This window comes from Xyrauchen texanus, chromosome 20 (genome assembly GCF_025860055.1).
Source record: "Xyrauchen texanus isolate HMW12.3.18 chromosome 20, RBS_HiC_50CHRs, whole genome shotgun sequence".
Lineage (NCBI taxonomy): Eukaryota > Metazoa > Chordata > Actinopteri > Cypriniformes > Catostomidae > Xyrauchen > Xyrauchen texanus.
The window spans coordinates 29308846-29330158 of record NC_068295.1 but is presented as its reverse complement, the minus strand read 5'-3'; the positions used below and the strand labels follow the sequence as shown (position 1 = coordinate 29330158).

Here is a 21313-nt window from a genome sequence, read left to right as displayed (position 1 = left end):
ACACAAAAGCACCCTTACAAACATCATAGAACGTTTATTAAATCTGACTTGTAAGAAGTCGCAATATTTCAACGCACTCCTCTGGATGAAGTGCATTCATATACCTTATTTATAGCTCAACCAATCCAACGGATTGATTTTTACAGTCAACATAAATAAAAACAAATAAAATATTTACATACACGACTGGACAGATAGCTGGGCTAAAGGAAAGTGAAACTGGGATTTCAACAGACACAAGAAAAACAAAACAGAAAACAGCTGATGAACATGACTGAAACTGAATTGTGTCAAAACCAAACACTACATTAACAATAATGAATAGGGCTGGCTATGATCAAAACAGCCATCAATAAAATTAATCCAAACAGAGAGACGTAATTTGTGATCATTAGACAGGGAAGGGCTTGCCCAGTAGCCACAGTGATCTGAACAAACGGGATTAGCACTCTTAATTGCCTTTACTGGATTGTGTTCACAGCAACAGGTTAAAAGGTGAAAGATTCATAAAGTGGTCCCTGACGTAGATTACAGGACAAAGCATCATGTGATTGTGATTAAGGGTCAGAGGTCGTAATCTCATGTCCAATCTGCAGCATAATGGCCCTTTCAGGAAACATGCCAGTATTCGCACGCAGAGGCACCCAGTGTATCTTTTAAACAGAAGAGACCACAGAGGTCCAATCCATCACCACAGATATCTGTCTCCATTCTCTCTCAAACTCAACACATTTGAGAACAATTCTTAGGATAAACAGGTCCATCGATGTTGAAAAAAGTTGTGTAAAAAGCAGATACTATACAGAAAATTCCATATACAAAAGAAAATTACATTGGTTCTAAGGGAAAATTCAATTTCCCCAATCCCTTATCAATTCAAAACTGATAAGAACAATGATACAATCAGTTATTACCTGATATGTTACAATTAAGGGTGTGTGCTCAATATTTGGTTGAAGTGATTCCTCTGGCTGTATCTCATATTGTGTATGTGATTAGTCAAAACACTTCTTATTCAGACTTATCCCGAAAAATCATTATGTCTGGCCCAAAATGATTAGAGATACAGAAAACTATATTTTTAGGTGCTAATGAGATGAAGTATTTTACAGAATGGTTTTTACAGTCTGCATTTCAAACCACTCTTGATTCAATTCTAAGCCACTTATTCTGACAGCACAACAGCCTCAAACATCTTGGTAAAGTCCAGCTTTAAAAGGCAGTTTAAAAATCCCCAATTGCACTCAGCAATATGCAGTTTCAGTTTTATCAAGTAATGAACACCTAAGCCACTAACACTGTTTATCCGTAACAGCGAGTGGCTATAATGCTATATAACTTGTGCGTTCAGACTCGAACGAGCACCTTTAAAGCACACAAAGCCTCTCTTGCTTACTTGTTATTTCTCTCCTGTCATTTAAATGACCAGGAGCTTAAATACCAAGTACAATTTCTGTTCGGACAGGAAAGCATGTATCAACTTCCTGTTTAAGACATGCAGAGTGAACGGCATCCAAAGGCAGGTCATTCATCATCATTCATTAGTACTGCATAAACAACAACTCTCCTCCTACAACTGTGTGTGGGTGTGTAACAACGGTACATCTGGAAATCGAGCTGGGAATCATGTGATTGGTCAACAATGAGTTAAAATTAGAGCAAAAGGGGCCTTAACTCAAGACTCTAAAGGTGGAAGTTGAGCAACCATGGCAAAAAGGCCTTAATTGGTCAGTTAAGAATGGATGAAGTGTGCATGCTTGCGGTGTGTAATTCCAGTTTTAGAGGTCTGTGGAATGATCTGTTGCTTAAAATGGAAGTTTCTGGAAGGTCGGAATTTTGTGTGTGCCAAGAGGGGGTGACTGGTTGCATTTGTCGTCCAGTAGATGAGGCACAGTATATGCATGTCTTTGAGTGGGAATTCTAGTTTGATGTGGATATCTGTCGTGATGGTCGTCCTGCAGATGATGCGCTGTATGTCCGAGTGCGTTGTCTGATTCTGCAGGGCACCTCCAGCTCCTGGAACAGGGGGGCCTCTGTGATTTCTGATGCCTCTGGCCGCTCTGCAGACACTCGAGACAGCATGCAACGTACCATTTGAGCCTGAAACATAAACAAGGACAATGATATCAGTGTCTGAAATAACACAAAAATATCTCAATTATAAAGTGACTGATGAACAAAATTATTTCAATGAAACTTGTCAAGAAAAGGCAAAAGGGACTAAAAGAACAGGCTCAGACAAACAAATATTAGGCTGGAAACACGAGCCAATGCACATTTTACAGCCGCAACGTGACTTATCACAGAGTGAAATAGGAAAACAAAAAGGCATGACATAATTGTATGTACCTGGTATTGATATGCTGGTGAAAAGTAAGCATACCAGAATAAAGCCATAAATAGCTATTTGACTAGTAGTTAAAGGAATATTGCGGGTTCAGTACAAGTTAAGCTTAAATCGACAGCATTTTTGGCATAATGTTTACCAAAAACTATTTTTATTTGTTTATCCTTTTCTTTAAAAAATAAAAATAAAAATCAAGCAAAGATCGATGTTACAGTGAGGCACTTAGAATGGAAGTTAATGGGGCCAAAACAGAAATGTCAAGCATATCATTTTATAAAAGCACTTGCATTAATTCTTCTGTTAACACTTGTGTAATATTTGAGCTGTAACGTTGTTTACAATGTAGATTGTACAGTCGTTTTAGGGTTTAAGTGTTTACAGCGTTACACAGTCATTTGATTCAACTTTACACAGAAAAGGTTAGCAAGTGTTTCTAATCACACTAAATTAACATGCATAATGTTTACATTTTGTGGCTATACTTTTGAAACACTTGAGTATTTTCCCCATTCACTTCCTTTGTAAATGCCTCACTGTAAATAAGTTAAACACTTAAGTTTTTTCTTAAGAAAAGGAGGAATGAGTAAAACAAATTCTTTTGGTAATCAACATTATGCCACAAATGCTGCCAGTTGAGCTTAACTTGTATTGAACGTGGAATATTCTTTCTGATTCTATTTCTATCACTATTTCTGATTCTAAGTGACATCAGCGGGGGAAAAAAGTTGGGGAAGATAATGCTATAACATTCTGTTTAAATATTAAAAAAACATGTTTTCAATAATATTAAAGTTTCAGAACATGCAGTAAAAAGTAAATGGGGGGAAATGTTATTTCAAATGCATGTTTAGGTTGTAATTCTAACATTGCACCTATGGAGGGCACTAGAGGCGTCGCTCTACTTTTGGATTTCCCAATTGCACCGTCACTCCCACTACCCCATTTATTGTACAATACCCAATAGTATAAGCACACAAACACAAACAAACTTACTTACTTCCTGGACATTGGCCTTATAGAAAGCAGCAGGAAACTGCAGGGCTCTGACCTCTGTGAGTGTCTGTGAGAAAAACATTCAGACATTATTAAAATCGGTACATATCTATATTTTATATAAATATTTAATAAGACACTAGGCAAATATTTTTCTGCTTGCATGCACATGAGTGTTTGTGTGTGTATCTGGTCATACCCTGACTCTTTCCATCTGTGTGCGGAACGGATAGAGCAGCTCAAAAAGAATCAATCCGAGGGAATAAATGTCAACCTTATGGGAATAAGAATTCCCAGACAGCTACAGAAGAAAAGAAACGACAGAGACCTTAGAAAAGGCACATTTGATGATCTCATCAGTAGTACATGCGAAAATGTAATCCTTGGGGTTAGGGCTTTGTTCAAATCCATATTCCCAACCATGGGAAATAGTAATAGTGATGCTTTCCTTAGCAAAAATCATTAATTTATTTGGTCAATAAAGCAGGCTTGCTTGGGTTTATACGGACTAATCAGCACCATTTTCACACTAAATTGTTTACAGTGTGTTCAGAGAGTGAATGGAGCTGACCTGCTCAGGGCTCATGTAGAGTTTGGTGCCCACTTGGCCGGTGTGACGGGCATAGACTGGCATTGGGGTGAGGGCACTCAGTTCCTCATCATCTTCCTCCTGATCCATGGCAGTTACCAGTCCAAAGTCTCCGACTTTTACCACGTCATCCATTGTGAAGAAAATATTAGAAGGCTGAGTGAGAAAGACAAAGAGGGAGAAGAAAAGTGAATGAGCAGTTTGCTTTGGGAAAAACCCCCAGCTGCAATCAGAGTTAATTTCATTTTGAGGGGGAAATCACTTAGAATGAATTGTGCATACTGACAGCACCATATCTTTGCAACACTGTCTGTGATTTCACACCGATTCACTAAAGGAATTATGCCAATCAGATTCCGGTTAAACTGGATCGCAGGTCTTATAGAATAAGATGGAGTGTATTTGCACCAAACAAATGAGCTGGGTATCGCCAGCCACCTCACAATATCATTACGATACACGTTTCAATATATAACAGTCTCATAAGTCTATGAGTTTGCGATTATTTAGATGACCTGCTTCATCATTATTGAACTGATATGAATCAGAGTCAGAAATTGACTTTTCCATTGAGGGGCAACATTTGTCCCCTAAATTAGATTTATTTTTAAATAAATTTAAAAAAAAAAAACAGTATACAGTGTGCCATCCTTTGTCAAAAACTTTACTGTAATCAAATCATTACAATTAAATATAATTATATTTCAGTTGAAGTCAGAAGTTTAAATACACCTTAGCAAAATATATTTAAACTCAGTTTTCCACAATTTCTATGACATAGGATTCAGTTAGGATCACTACTTTATTGTAAGAATGTGAAATGTCAGAATAATAGTAGAGAATTATTTATTTCAACTTTTATTTCTTTCATCACATTCCCAGTGGGTCAGAAGTTTACGTACACTTTGTTAGTATTTGGTAGCATTGCCTTTAAATTGTTTAACTTGGGTCAAACATGTTGGGTAGCCTTCCACAAGCTTCTCACAATAATTTGCTGGAATTCTGGCCCATTCCTCCAGACAGTACTGGTGTAACGGAGTCAGGTTTGTAGGCCGCCTTGTACGGACATGCTTTTTCAGTTCTGCCCACAAATGTTCTATCCAAATGAGGTCAGGGCTTTGTGATGGCCACTCCAATACCTTGACTTTGTTGTCCTTATGCCACAAGTTTGGAGGTATTCTTGGGGTCATTGCCCATTTGGAAGACCCATTTGTGACCAAGATTAACTTTCTGGCTGATGTCTTATGATGTTGCTTCAATATATCCACATCATTTTCCTTCCTCATGATGCCATCTATTTTGTGAAGTGCAACATTTCCTCCTACAGCAAATCACCCCCCACAAAATGATGCTGCCGCCCCCATGCTTCACGGTTGGGATGTTTGTTCTTTGGCTTGAAAGCCTCATCCTTTTTCCTTCAAACATAAAGATGGTCATTATGGCCAAACAGTAAAATATTTGTTTCATCAGACCAGAGGACATTTCTCCAAAAAGTGTGATCTCTGTGCCCATGTGCACTTGCAAACAGCAGTCTGGCTTTTTTAATAGTGGTTTTGGAGCATTGGCTTCTTCCTTGCTGAGCAGCCTTTCAGGTTATCTTGATATAGGACTCGTTTACTGTGGATATAGATACTTATCTACCCGTTTCCTCCAGCATCTACACAATGTACTTTGCTGTTGTTCTGGGATTGATTTGCACTATTCACACCAAACTACGTTCATCTCTAGGAGACGCAATGCCTCTTCTTTCTGAGTAGTATGATGGCTGTGTGGTCCCATAGTTTTTATACTTGCGTACTATTGATTGTTCAGATGAACGTGGTACCTTCAGGCATTTGGAAATTGCTCCCAAGGATGAACCATTTTTTTGCTGATTTCTTTTGATTTTCCCATGATGTCAAGCAAAGAGGCACCGAGTTTGAAGATAGACCTTAAAATACATCCACTGGTACACCTCCAATTCAGTACACCTCCTATCAGAGGCTAATTGTCTAATTGTCTTGACATCATTTTCTGGAATTTACTGCTTAAAGAGCAACATGCAGGTTGAATTTATAACTGAATTAATACTTTATATTGTCTGCAGAGGTCTTTTAAAAACACATATGTAGAAATTACTAATGAAATCTCATTTGATGTAGAGATTTTGATGAAAATATGCTAGGCTCTGGAATACGCCTTTCCCGCTATCAATGCGTCATATGACGTAGGGCGAGGCAAACAAAAGAGCTCGCGGTCAGCTCTCATTGTGGGTGTTGATGTAGTTAGAGCAGTACAGAAAGTTTTAGAGAAGCCATAATGGTAAATTATTGTGTTTGTGCTGGTTGCACGAATTCCAGCCTGTCAGGACATCGTGTCCATCATTTTCCTTCTACAAAAACAAGGCTTTTCGGTCTTGAGTGCGTTTTGTGCAGGTGAAGAGAGCAGACTTCACTGCCGCGTCTGTTACCACACACTCATTCGCTTGTGGCGCACATTTCACTCCGAGAATTATCGACCTGGAGATTTGTTGGAGTCTCGGATGGGATTTCGGAGTAAGGACCACGTGAGGCTGATTACTGATGCTGTTCCCTCGGTGCACTCGATGGAATCAAGTCCACCGTCAAAGTGTACACCGGATTTTGGCGCGGGCTGGACTGGAGGACAAAGTGCTAACGTTAGCAGACTTTCTGTGCAACGAAAACGATCGACTTAGCAGAGTAAGTCTTACTTTTAATTATTTTAACTCTTAATTTGCTCATAATTATAGGCCTGTGGGCCATCATAGGCATGTTCGCCCACACCGGAGAACTCGGTTTCTTCATTCGCATCCATTGGAACCTGAGCTTGAACTTGACCAGACTCCCTCGCCCATCGTCACTTCCGGTTAGTGCTTTATAGACGCGGAAGTTATTTTATCACAATTTATCTCAAAATATCGTTAATGGCTAAATATATATTACTCCAGTTCAGAAAATCTAGTTGTTTTATCATCAACATACACTATGCTATATAGGGGTGTCCAACCTGCATGTTGCTCTTTAAGCTGCTTAAAATGTACATTTCTGACCCACTGGAATTGTGATATAGTCAATTAAAAGTGAGACAATCTGTCTGTAAACAATTGTTGGAAAAATTACTCGTGTCATGCACAAAGTAGATGTCCTAAACGGCATGCCAAAACTATAGTTTGCTAATATTAAATTAGTGGAGTGGTTAAATAATTAGTTTGAATAATTTCAACATAACGGTATGTAAACTTCTGACTTCTGCATAATATTAAATATATAATTATTAATGCCTATTCATATTTTATTTATTTTCTTATATTTATGTGTTAATATTAACTGTAACTATTCCTAGAATAGAACTATAAGAACTAGATCAGATCTTACAAATAAAAACTTATTTTGCATCAACATTTTTAACTTCTGGGGCATGTTTGTCACTTTCGGTGGCATATTTCCCCTCAAGCCACGCTTAAAGGATTAGTTCACCCAAAAATTTGAATTGTCTCATCTTTTACTTACCCTCATGCAATTACAGATGTGTAATGTGCACTTTCTTCTGCAGAACATAAAGTTATATTTTTAGAAGAATATCTCTGCTCTGTAAACCACTGAATCTCAAAAAAGTCAGCATAAACGTAATCCATCACACTCCAGTGGTTTAATGGTGTCTTCTGAAGTGATACACTTCAGAAGAGAGAAAAGACCAAAATGTAACTCCTTTTTCAATGTATATCTTGACAGCAGTCTACTTGATCATGATTTCAAGCTTGATTATGCTTCCTATAGTGCCATCTAATGCATGCATCAAGCACTAGGAAGTGTAATCGAGCTTGAAATCATTATTGTGCTAAGAGACTGCAATGACAAGATGTTCAGAGAACAAGAAGATATATTTTAGTCTGGTTTCAACCAAAACCAACTGGATTACTACTTCAGACGACATGGATTAAACCACTGGAGTTACATGGATTACTTTTATGCTGACTTTATCTCCTTTTTGGAGCTTCAAATTCTGGTAACTTTTCACTTGCATTTTATGGACCTACAGAGCTGAGATATTCTTCTAAGCATCTTTGTGTTCTGCAGAAGTCAGTCATATACATCTCAGATGGCATGAGGGTGAGTAATGATGAGAATTTTTATTTTTGAGTGAACTGTCCCTTTTATTTCTGACCCTGATATGAATACACAAATAAGTTAATAAAATTATGATACAGGTATCTAAAGTAACAAAACAATATCGCGAAAAAATTATTGCGATATATCGATATGATAGTGTTATCAAAGCCCTACAAAACACAGCACACAAAAGTGGTAGAACTATAAATTTGCTTGCTTTCAAGTGAATGAGTGTTTATTATGTGTTGTCCTACCTTAAGATCTCTGTGCATAAGTCCTTTGCTATGTAAGAAAACCACAGCCTCTGCAATCTGCAGGAAGATGTCCAGACACTCTGCATTCTCCCTGAGCTCAGGCAAACATCTCTGGGCCATCCAGTCCTTCAGGTTCTCCTTCCTGCACAGCTGCATCTGAATGTATAGGTAGACTTTAGGTGTGAGCAGGGGCCGCACAGGAGGGCAAGGGGTGCTGGAGACCAGACTCAGAGAGGTGGGCCGTGGAGGTGTGGAAGAGGGTGGCCTTGTTGATGTACTACACTGGGGTTTGGATCCAGACCGCGAAGGGCACACAGGTGGCACAGGTGTGCTTCCGCTGAGATCACTTTCATTGTCCTGGTGTTCACAGCCTGAGTCCTCAAAGACAATATCAAAGGAGGAGGAAGTGCAGTCACCAGGAGCAACCGTGCGGGGAGGGCAGAGGACAAAAGAGTGGGGAGAATCAGAGACTTCCAGGACAGCATCTAGGTCAGCCTGACTGTCTCTCTCTGACATCATACTGTCAGGCCCCAGACCCTCCACACACACCTGATCACCAGCGCACACACTTGTATCCCCACCACCAGCGCACATGCACGAGGAGTCCACCGGAGAGGGAGAGGCCACAGGAACCTTGACTGAGAATGCTTCCATGTGGTCAGGAGAGCTCAGCAGCCAGTCAGCAGTACTGCATAAAAAAAAGACCCTTTCTTTTAAGGTAGTGTCAATGTATTACTAAAATACCAGATCTAAGTTTTACAATTAATTTAATTCCTTTTTTTTTTTGGCATTTTTTCTCTTTTTAATTAAGTATAACAAAGCATAGCATGTGATATTGTTATAGCAGAGTGTAGCATAATGTAGTATAGAATAGTAGAGCATTGTATAATATAAGTATATAATAATATAGTATAATATAAAATAACATTGTAGCATAATATAGCATAACACAGTATAATATAATGTAGAATAGTATAGCATATTATAATTTAGTGTAGAATAGAATAACTTGGTTTAGAAGAGGTTGAGATGTTGCAAGCCAGATTCAAACTTGTGTCACCCTCATAAGAACAAGCCTGAATGTGTTGGATTGTATATGTTATCTAATGGGCCACAATTCTAACTTTATTTTAATTTCAATACAAAACATTTTATATTAACAGGGTTCCCAAAGCTTTGGACCAATTAAGTTCCATGATTTTTATCCAGTAGTTTGTGATTATTGGATAAAGGATTCATAAAGGTTGCAGTCAGAAAGAGATATTTTTAGCCAATTAAATATTTTAGAGACTGAATATATTTAAAATTCTTAATTTCCATGACACTCCCAAGACAATTCTAAAAGTGTAAAAGATGTGGAAAACGCAGTCGTACAATTCCCAGGTTTTCAATGACTGTGGTAACACTGCATTTATTTCAAGTCGCAAAGTTCACGTTCAAAAATGTTTTCGCACCTGGCGTCTTTGAGCCAGCGTTTATCCATGTCCTCCTGCCAGCCCTGTGGCGGACTCTCCTGCCATGCGTTAAAGTAACGGATGATGCCTGGGTGTTCCAGTTTAGCTAGAGCCTTCACCTCTCGCATGACCTTCTCACGGGCCAACTCCCTACAATCACAAACACAGCATTAAATGCACACATACTGACACCTGTATCTGGATTGATGGGCTCTGGCAAATAGACATTTGGTCCAATTGGTTCTGGTGAGGGAGTTTTGATGGAGCGTTACTGTTTTCGTGTGGACAGTTACCTGTTGGGTAGACGGATCCTCTTGATGGCGTAGTTGCAATCGTCCACTTTGTTGCGTGCCTCAAACACAACACCAAATCCACCACGTCCCAAACACTGCACAGGCTCAAAGTCTGTCAGGTATCTGACAAATACACGCAAACAAAAATCTCTGTTATGAGTGATATCAACTAATCCCTAAAAAAACTATGCTTTTTCAAAACAGCTGATCACCAGCATATGTTTTGTTTTGATTGCTGATCCATCACATAGAATGCTGACGTGCTGGTGTTCGAAAAAGGCTTTTTAACTAGCTTAACCAGTGAGTCTTCCTTGGTTAACCAACATTGCCAGGAAAACCATACTAGTTGACCAGCTTCACCAGCTATGTTTTGATGGTGAACAATATGCTGATACACCAGCTAGACCAGCTCCAAACCAGCATTAAGCTGGTCTTTTAAGCAGTGTTACAACAGTCCCCAAATTATTACATGGTGAATTTCCTAATTTTACCCCGTAGTTTCCGCTCACTTACCTTGACACATATTCATTAGGGCGAGCCTCTGTGATAACAACTTCCTTGGGCTCTGTAAAGTCCAGTTCAAACTTGCTGTCCGTTTGACACTGTGTCTCAGACTCCTTCCTTTGCTACACAGAGAAATAAAGAACAGTGAGAAATCTTACTGCAACTTAAATGACTTTTAAGTGAGATTGTATCAAGAGTTTATCAGTTCATTTGAGAATAAGGGCTTGTTTACCCGCACGTATGTTGTGGGTGGGTGGAAGAACTTGCGGACGATGTAGGTGGTGGCAGCAATGCAGAAGATGATGGTACCCAGAATCTCTTTCCACCATGGCAGCAGCAGCACAGGATCTTTTCTTCTCAGCTGTGACCCCACTCCATCCTTCTTCAGCAAAACACTCACCGCTGTCTCATCACGGCGACTGCGGTAACGAGGACTATATGGAAAGTAGTATCCATTATCTACAAAGGAAAACAGAGAATTATCTCTCAAACCACATGCTTAGATATCAATTTCACTGCTTATGACCGATTTAACCATGTATTTGCACACAATACCTATGAGCACTGTTCTTCTTACCATACGGATACTGCAATATTGACAGAGCTCCATTGCTGTACTCCTCATGAGAGAATTTATCATTGTTTAGACATTTATCAAACTCCTCAGAGCCCACCAGGACTGGAGTACGGGAGGGGGAGTCTAGGAGGAAAAGGTCAAGCATTTAATATACCATTACATAGGCTTGAATATATATTTTGCATGTCTTAGGGTGTAATATACTCACGAATGAGGGGTTTCCATTTGACGGTAGGAGGTGGTATCAAGTTTGCACTGGTGCCCTGACCATTTAGAGCTTTGGGCTTCGATGGAAACTTCTCTGAGATTGTCACTGAGGACTGAAGGTATAACTGACCCTGAAACATACCTTTAAAAGATAAATACATTTTAGAGCAGTGACTCAAGTATTATCGGTTTGTCTATGTGTCACATATTCAGCTGTTTACACAAACAATGTTCAAAAACAGTTGGAAAGAGTGCAACTGTATGGAATAAACCACATGTGTCTCAAGATGCATTTTTTTTAAATATTTTATAGTTCTCACAAAAAGTGTCTTTAAACGGAAAATGTATTTTAACCCTTTAAGCTCTGAGGTTTCAGTGGCATACTCAAAATGAAAGGCTTACAACTCCACAAAAACAAGGAGGATCAAGTGTTTGGTATTATTGTAAAGAATTCTTTTTTTTTTTTTTATTATATGGATTATGATAAATTATGATAATCTCTGCATAAGAAACTGCTGAAAAAAGCATGAGACAAACATGTACTTTTCTTCTAATTTGACATTGTATTCCTCACGGTGTAAATAAGGTGGCTCAGAAAAACTGCTTTTGTTTCGAATCATGTGAACTGTAACGGAGTAAAATTATGTGTTGATATGACTAAGCAATCAAAAGATATAACATTACAAATATAATTTATCATAGTGTCCAAAAACATCTCAAAGTGTCCAAAAGTTTCTCCAAACAAATAAACATAATATTTGTACATAAGAACTAATTATATATGCAAACAAAACAATGACTAAAGGTTTGCATATCATGGAGACATGATTTAAGTAATGCGATTTCACAGATTGAGTTTCATTCTGTGGCATTTGTGTCATCATTGATTCTGTGTCATGTATTTGGGGCCATCTTCTGGTGGCCGTATGTAACAGTCACCCATCATATGAATCTCTGCCCAAATATGGATGATTTCTGCACTGATCTGAACCCAATCTGATTGGTTTAGTATTCCATGATGCTACATAATTTCCCATGACATCATCTGATCCAGGAAAGCTAATGTGCTTTCAGCCAGATTGAAGATGAAAGAGAGCCAGATGTGCTTTTTGTCAATTTTCTAATTATCTATGCATCCGATTACCTTGTGTGTGGGCTTGTTTGAAAGATAATCACATTACAATTTGACATTTAAAGTTCTGTTTATTTTTAATATGCAAAAATAAGACATATGAGCAACTCAACTCAAGAGCAATTCAAATGAAACATAAGTCAAAGACAAAGCTATTTGCTTCATTTTTGTCTCAGAAAAATAATCTGGTTGTATTCTACTCAGTGAGAGCTTTACACCAACATAAGACTATTTGATGATTTTTATGTATTTACTGATTACAATAATATGTACAGTGCGATTTATTTGATAAATTATCAAAACGGAACACTCATGATATGTCTGCAAATTTCAACGTTCTTGGTCAGTTTTGGTAATAATGCCTACGTGCATTGTAAATTAGAGCTTCAAAGTTTTCAAATGACACCTATTTTGTGTTGGTCAAGACTGTAGTTACTAATATTTTAATAAATCATTTTTTTCTTGTGGGCCTGCCGGCAGAGCTTAAAGGGTTAAAACAGAACCATCATGGTGTAAGATGCTGCAAAAAAAAAAACATTATCCGAAACGTCTGCAAGTTTACGTTAAAAAAGTAAAATAAAAAATAAAAAACAGAGACACAAGAACACGCCCTGTGTGAATGGCCCCTAATGCATACAAAACAAACTTCAAATGTGCATTACCCAAATAAACGCTAGACTCTGTGGCCTCTCGGGCCCCGTCTATGATGTCATCATCCTCTTGAGTCTCGGTCTCAGAGTGGGGTGTGTAGGAGGTGTCATCAAACAGGCTGATAGGTGTCACCTTGCCCCCTCCCACCAACCATGCAGAGGCAATGGGTATGCAAAACTTCTCAGAAAAGAGAATCAAAGACATAATGGCCAAATCAGTATACATTATGGAGTAGTTTCTGACAAGTTTGAACTAGAACTCTAATTAGCATAACATAACACATATCTTTGTGTTACCTGATGCTCCCAGATTAGTCGTCCTTCTGTTTTGGTGCTGAAGGCCATAACTTTCCAGTCCGGCACAGAAACTTTGATGACCAGGTCTAAGCCCTCTACCCGAGTATGTGGGTTTGGATGTGTATTAGCATGATTTTTGGTTTGTGCATCAGTCTCCCCCTGGATTACACGCTGTGCTTCACGTCGGACCTCACGCCAGGTCTCCCCATTAGACGCCTCCCCCTCCAGGAAGTTGAGGTTGGACTGGATCCCAGGGACAAATTTCAGCTCAAAGTTTCCCACACTGAAGTTCCATCTAACAAAAAGAGAAAGAGAGAATATATTACAAGCTTTACTTCTACTCTACCATTGTGAGATATGGACATAACCTTGCATTTCTCGGACTCAGTTTAATTTTTAGTCATCAGGAAATTAAAATGTCCCAATTTACAGTACTTTCTAAATACATGTTATATACACACACACACACACACACACATTTATTTTTTTTTTTTGCTGTGCCTCTGAAATTACATTCCTGTTTGGCTGATGTCAACAAACCCTCTTAAATTTTTTAACCCCTCCCCTCCAAACACTTGGCTCCAGTCTGATATAGAATGCCAACTTTAAATAATCTAACCAATTTCTGATGGATAATCTAGTCCTTCCCTACATTTGATTTCATTGAAATATCCTGTTTCACTTGCAAATAAGGCAGGCTACAGAAGTAAAATGGGTTATGAATACCATTTCATGTTGACTTAAAGATTAATTTCAACGTCACATGAAGAGTTCAATAAGAGTAAAGCCTGAGGGTCTTTCTTACTTCTCAAAGCCGTTGCGAGGTCTCACTGCTCTGACTGTTTTCTGTGTTCTCTGGAGTAACAGTATGTCCTCTGGCTCTCCTTCCTCATCCCCCCACCGACTGCAGCCCACTGCCGAACAGATATACTTCAGCTACAGAGAGAAAGAGAAGTTAAAGCCAGCAACCACCGCAATGTTACGGTGTTTCCTAAACAAAAATGTTAAATACATTTATCACAAAATTCTTTGAAAATGTAAATCTTTAACTACACGTTGTCATAAACACCAGTCATCCAGTAAGATGTTAATTCGGTTACTGCTCTGACGGACTCAGTGAGTAATTTGTTGTTGATTTTGCTGATTTGAAACAATATCTCTTAATCATCATATTCAATTCAGAACACCAGCAAAAAAAAATTTTTTTGTCGCTGTAGATTTAGTAGTGGCTCAACGAAGATTGCCATGATATGTTTGAAGAAGGCCACAAAAGTAGATAAATAATTTATTTTTATGAAAATTAAGACAGAACAGTGTCATTATAATAGAAGCATTAGAGTGTGAGTTACCTTGCCGCTGTATGCGCCCAGGCCGTACGAGGTGAGGGACTTGCCCCCTACCAGCACAGTATCCTCTCCGATGCGGTACGAGGAGTCCAACAGGGACTCAACACTGAAGGGGACAGCCTCCATACTCTCCCGGTCTCTGTTCCACTGGAACAGAGCTCCATCCAGAGACGGAATAAACATCTTATTCCCAAAAATCTGAAGAGCAAAGAGAAATCTTGAGTACGTCATGGTGTATGGTGCCTGATGCAAACATGATCAAACCCAAATGCTCTTATTATTTTTGATCTGACTGTTGTAGTAAATGAGATGAAACATGAGACAATGCAATCTAGACATATTTTGTTTTTAGATCATCAGTGCATACAATGAACAGACCATGATGGATAGAGACAAGGGGACAAAATACACTGAAACTTTCCACTTCAAGTGTGTGTGGTCTTTATTGGTTTAGACATTATCACACTGTGGAATTTACTCTGTCTACTGTTGTCTGAAGAGTTTCACAACCCTATACACATACAAATGGTCACAAGCACACAGACCCCCCCTTTAACACACGCACACAATATTAGAGAAATAAAGGCCATTACATAAGCATAATGATCCTAATCCAAGAAATGATCTCAGCTCAAACACTCACACCTAAGTATACAGAATGGGGAATGAGATCACTAACTTCCTGCTGTTTTAATCTAACCTTGACACTCTGTAAGAACCAATAAGAACATGAGAATCACTATGAGAAAGAAAGCACCTGGAGAAAGAAAACAACCAATGTGATTGGCTGAAAATGAAGGGATTAGGTCATCACATATGGGTGGGTCGGGATTTCAAAGAGCTTGCAGTGTTTAAGCAGTGGTACTGGGGGTAAGAGGTTTAAAGTGTCTATGTGTGTGTACTGCATTGATGACTCATCACTGTGCTACATTGCGTTAATCCATCATGTGATCTATTTGTCTGATCTCCGGCTCTCTAGGATCTGCTGCTGTTGGGTGAAACTTCAATCATCATCAGTCCCACTACAACCTAAATCAATGGACAATTAGGGCCAATCAATTAGAACTGCACACATTCTTCTGCAGCAGATTTCCAGTCCTTCATAAATGCCATTAGTTATAACAGAGCACTTCTGAAAATCTACATTGTCAGCAACACAAAGTGTCTGTAAAATGTTGTTTGTCTGCTTAAAAACTATTGAATGCATCCATTTTCATACCCAAGTTAAATGGATCATGAAGTCTAATAAAAAAATAAAGCTTAATTATACATTAAAATAAATTATGTATTTGTTGTACAAAATTGTATACATTTATTCATACAAATGTATATACATGTAAAAAAAAAAAAAAAAGTATTTTAAAATGGTTCATTATTGTTAATTATTTTGTATCAGTTTGCATATATTTTCACATTTAGATGGATTATGGTGTCTAATAAAATAAAATAAAAATGGTTTCAATATATACAAAAACTAATATTTTCAGAATTCAGTGTCAAAGAACTCAAAATATGAAAACTCTCTAAAATCATTAATTAAATGTATCTTCAGAACAGGGCTTTTTATTACCCAACAAGAAAGTTTTACGACTTTGTCTGAAAGGAGGTCCGGCTTTTAAAGGGGTCATGACATGGTTTTTTTTATTGTATTATTATGTTCCCTTAGGTGCAATTATAGTATTAATATATTTTTTTTTAAGAAAAACTTTTAAAATCTAGTGATTTATGACCTTTTCCCACCCTGTTTCTCATCCTCTGATTCAAACAGTCTGTTTTGGGGGCGTTTCCATTTAAGACTTCAGTGTTAACGCCCACTGTTATGATTGGCTAACGTCAGTGCCTATGTATCAATTATTGACGCTCCCAGCCAGAACAATATGCAAGTAAACTAAGTAAAAACACTGTGATTATTCATAATGAATGAAATTGCGCTTTAAAAAGTAGTTTAAAGTTTAAAATAGATTACTTACAGTTTGCGTCGTCGTTGTTCCCAGAATAGTCGGCACGGACTTATCTTTGAGCAACAGTTTTCTGGCAAAGCCAGCATCATATTGAGATTTGTTCTCAAAACAGTCATCCTTAAAATGTACAGAACAAACGCTTAAGTTAACACTGCCGTGACTGGAACGTCCGCAAAAAATAAACTGCATCCATTTTTCCCTGACGTCTGGATCTTTCGGCAGCTTATTCAGAGGTTTTGTTTGACCACAGCCAGGAACAGCACATCTGTGTGGCATCGTAATTTTCCTGTGCACAAGTAGTCTCTGTCAGAGCTCGCTGTCCATCGACTGAACACTTGTGAGGCGCACGGCGATACGAAATGAGCGTAGTTGTCTTGCGCTTAAATCGTAGTTATCTATGGCAAGCCCTTTTATCATTTAAAAGCAAAGTTTGACTATCCGGAATTAACATTGTAGATATCAACAACGTCTTTCTGACTAGTCGTAATTACATTTTGGATAGTTGGAATTGTCATTCAAGATATCTGTAACGTAACTGTGACCAGTCGAATCTACAGATAGAGATATCTGTAATTACATTTTGACTAGGCAGAATGAAAGTTACAGATATCTCAAATTTTAGATATCTCTAATCAAAATTCATTTCAAGATATCTATAAATTGATAATAGATATCTACAATTAAATTATGACTATCCCTAACTCCAGTTTGAGATATCTACAACGTTATTTTGACTAGTCATAATTCCAGTTACAGATATCTACAACATAATTTCAGCCTAGTCAAAACTTAATTTAAGATATCTGAAAAGGAACATGTAGATATCTGGAATTGAGGTGAATTAAAGATATCTTGAACTGGAGTTTATGACTAGTCAGAATCAAATTGTAGATATCACAAACTGGAATTACAGATATCTACAACTCAGTTGCAGATATCCATAATTCACATAGTGGATATCTGCAACTGAATTGTAGATATCTGTAATGATAAACCCCATACAAATGAATGGCAAAAGTGACGTCATTTGTCCTAGGAAGAATGTCTTTGTGGATATCTGAAATGACAATTATGGATAGGAAGAATGTAGTTTCGGATATCTGAAATGTTCTTTTTGACTAGGCAAAACTGAATTACAGATATCTGCAACACCTATCCAATCTAGCTTTTAAATGTTAAAAGGGCTTGCCATAGTTATCTTGTGCTGGAGGCGGTCAAATGCAAACGCTGTTACGTCACTTCTAACCGACACGTCACTTCTAACCATGAATCCAGAACGAGCTGTATTTTGAGCTTGATTAAATAAATGATTCGTTTAGAATGGGGAGGACGTCTTAAAATATTAAACTTGCAGGACGTTTTAATGATACAAAGACCTCTTATATACCAAAAGATCAAGGCAAATTTGGTTTCTCATGTCATGACCCCTTTAAATGTCATTTCAAGTTGTAAAAATGTAAAAGGCAGGTTGTTTTTTTTTACAAGAGCATCATTTCACCTTTATCTCTAGTCAGTCTGCTTTGGTATTTAAACATATGGGAAGCCATGGTAAAAAAAGTCACTTTTTTTGGACCCATGGCATAAATATCATGCAGTGGATGGCAGGGAGGGGGAAAGGACCTGGCAGGCAGCCTAGTATTAAAGTACATCAAATGGTGATGATTTCTCATAAAGTCCATTGAAAATACATGCTCTGTGATTTGATGGGCAAGTCTATTGAAAGTTATACTTCTGTTGTAATTACAAAATAAATACAAATATTTTATCAATCAGAACTGCAAAAAAAAAAACAATAAAAAAAATTCTTCCAAGTAAATTATGAATTTTCTATCAATTAACAACTATTATTACTCCTGTTCACCTAAAATTTTGTCAGTCACTGAAAACATTACTCTTCGCTATAGCTCTCAAATCCCTTTAACTTTTTTTTGTACATTTAGATGATGCATCACGTCAGGTCTGACATAAATAATGATTGGTCATGAGACACGAAAACTGATGCCTTCTGAGGTCCCTGACGTCAAACCTGTCATGTCTTCACATTCAAGGGGGTGCCATCACGTTTCAAAAGTAGTATTGCCAAATTTTCACACCAAAGCGTATAATAAAAAATGTATTAGCTGGGCTACAAGCTATACAAGCATGTTTTTTCAATTTTGCATTTGTTTACTGTACGTAAGCATATTATCACTGCATACGTGTGGGTCAGAAGTTTACGTACACTTTGTTAGTATTTGGTAGCATTACCTTTAAATTGTTTAGCTGGGGTCAAATGTTTTGGGAAAAGCTTCTCACAATACGTTGCTGGAATTGTGGCCCATTCCTCCAGACAGAACTGGTGTAACTGAGTCAGGTTTGTAGGCCGCCTTGCTCACACGCTTTCAGTTCTGCAAATCGGACTGAGATCAGGACTTTGTGATGGCCACTACAATACCTTGACTTTGTTGTCCTTAAACCATTTTGCCACAACTTTGGAGGTATTCTTGGGGTCATTGCCCATTTGGAAGACCCATTTGCGACCGAGCTTGAACTTTCTGGCTGATGTCTTATGATGTTGCTTCAATACATCCACATAATTTTCCTTCCTCATGATGTCATTTATTTTGTGAAGTGCAACATTTCCTCCTGCAGCAAATCACCCCCCACAAAATGATGCTGCCACCCCCATGCTTCACGGTTGGGATGTTTGTTCTTTGGCTTGAAAGCCTCATCCTTTTTCCTTCAAACATAAAGATGGTCATTATGGCCAAACAGTTAAATATTTGTTTCATCAGACCAGAGGACATTTCTCCAAAAAGTAATATCTTTGTCCCCATGTGGAAAAGGTGTTACTGTAGTTGCACCCAGCTGCACGGTGATGTTGTGCTCAACAGCAGGATTGGCTGGAAAGACAAGGAGTTCGGTCTTGGCTGGGTTAAGTTGCAGGTGTTATTTCTTCATCCAGGCTGAGATGTCTGCCAGGCAGGCAGAGATTCGAGCAGTCACTGTGGAGTCGTTGGGCTGGAAAGACATGTATAGTTGCATGTCATCAGTGTGGCAGTGGTAAGAGAAACCATGTGCCTGAATGATGGGTCCCAGTGATGTGTGTATAGAGAAAAGAAGTGGTCCAAGCACTGAACCATGAGGTACCCCAGTAAGTAGCTTATGTGGCTTGGACACCTCAACTCTCCAGGCTACCATGAAGGACCTACCTGAGAGATAGGAATTAAACTAGTCAAGCACAGTTCCTGTGATGCCCAATGAAGAGAGGGTGGAGTGTAAGATCTGATGGTTGACTGTGTCAAAGGTTGCAGATAGGTCCAGCAGAATCAGGACGGATGATCTGGATGATCTGGATTCAGCTTTTGCCTGTCTCAGCGACTCCATGAATGACAGCAGGGCAGTCTTGGTGGAGTGTCCACTTTTGAAGCCTGACTGATTGTCATCCAGCAGCTTGTTCTTTCTTGCTGAGCAGCCTTACAGGATATGTTGATATAGGACTTGTTTTACTGTGGACATACTTATCTACCCATTTCCTCCAGCATCTTCACAAGGTCCTATGGGAATTGATTAGCACTTTTTGCACCAAACTACATTCATCTCTAGGAGACAGAATGTCTCTCCTTCCTGAGCGGTATGATGGCTGCGTAGTCCCATGGTGTTTAGATTTGCGTACTATCGTTTGTACAGATCAACGTGGTACCTTCAGGCATTTGGAAACTGCTCCCAAGACTTAATTATGACTTAATGTATTTTTTTATAATAAATAGTACTGTTCCATGATCCATTTCTCTATCAGTTATCTGACTGTTGCTCACTTGCAAGTCCAAATTACAGTAAATTTAGCAGCAGTTCAGTATGTGCAATCACTACAAACAGATTTAATGGCACACTCTGAGCATTAACCACTGGCTTAATTTCCCTTCATTTTTACAGCAAACATCTGGTCACCTCTTCTGTCCTGATACCAAACTGAAACCCCCCCCACCCATACATGAATCTCTGTTGAGCTGTGGGCAATGACTTCTGGAATCTTGTTTGACACATTCAATTTGAGAGGTTTAGACAAGGACAGTGTGTCTCTTGTCTTAAGGGATCAAGAGAGGTTTGAAGGTATGGAACGCTTAAGTGTGTGTGTGCAGGCAGGATACCCCTCTGCACTCAATGACCTACTACAGATGATATTGCTCCACTGCGTATGACACATACCAATACATCAAGCTTGGTGCAATCCCCTCTCTTCTCTATTTGGTTGTAGTCTTTCTCAAACACACACACACAACATATCAACATTTCATATTCCTCTCAGCACAAAAATGAATCACTTTAGTGATCATATTTAGTTTAACATATCAAGTAAACACACTTAAGGTCAATAGACGTCCTGTTATCAAGTTAAAAACAACAACCTAATCCATTTTGCTTGTTGCGATACTGAAACCTCTGATCCTGCTTCTGTGTTATTTCGCCTCTTTTGCCTGTTCAAGACTTAAATGGAGCAACATCTCTCTTAAGATGTTGACATCAATTACATACTCCTGAAAAGAATGGAAATGAGCAGCTAAGATAAACTTTATGTCCATGCCATTCCTTGTCCCTTCTCAGAGTGAAGAGCAATGTT

At 38.4% G+C, this 21313-nt stretch overlaps 1 protein-coding gene across 2 annotated transcripts in view; it reads right to left on the bottom strand.

The window, feature by feature from the left end:
• The window catches only part of eif2ak3 (eukaryotic translation initiation factor 2-alpha kinase 3), a 36564-nt gene continuing 15251 nt past the window's right edge, over nucleotides 1-21313 (bottom strand). The window contains exons 3-17 of one of the 2 annotated variants that reach the window (XM_052151622.1): nucleotides 14756-14950; nucleotides 14212-14342; nucleotides 13407-13701; nucleotides 13122-13287; nucleotides 11329-11469; nucleotides 11121-11243; nucleotides 10776-11002; nucleotides 10553-10665; nucleotides 10040-10162; nucleotides 9747-9896; nucleotides 8293-8980; nucleotides 3912-4085; nucleotides 3540-3641; nucleotides 3341-3407; nucleotides 1-2100 (exon numbers count right to left, since the gene is read on the bottom strand). In XM_052151622.1, coding sequence (XP_052007582.1) covers nucleotides 1733-2100; nucleotides 3341-3407; nucleotides 3540-3641; nucleotides 3912-4085; nucleotides 8293-8980; nucleotides 9747-9896; nucleotides 10040-10162; nucleotides 10553-10665; nucleotides 10776-11002; nucleotides 11121-11243; nucleotides 11329-11469; nucleotides 13122-13287; nucleotides 13407-13701; nucleotides 14212-14342; nucleotides 14756-14950 — 3063 coding nt within the window. In that variant the 3' untranslated portion in view covers nucleotides 1-1732. The remainder of the gene's footprint in view (nucleotides 2101-3340; nucleotides 3408-3539; nucleotides 3642-3911; nucleotides 4086-8292; nucleotides 8981-9746; nucleotides 9897-10039; nucleotides 10163-10552; nucleotides 10666-10775; nucleotides 11003-11120; nucleotides 11244-11328; nucleotides 11470-13121; nucleotides 13288-13406; nucleotides 13702-14211; nucleotides 14343-14755; nucleotides 14951-21313) is intronic. The other variant, XM_052151623.1, reaches the window with a different exon arrangement.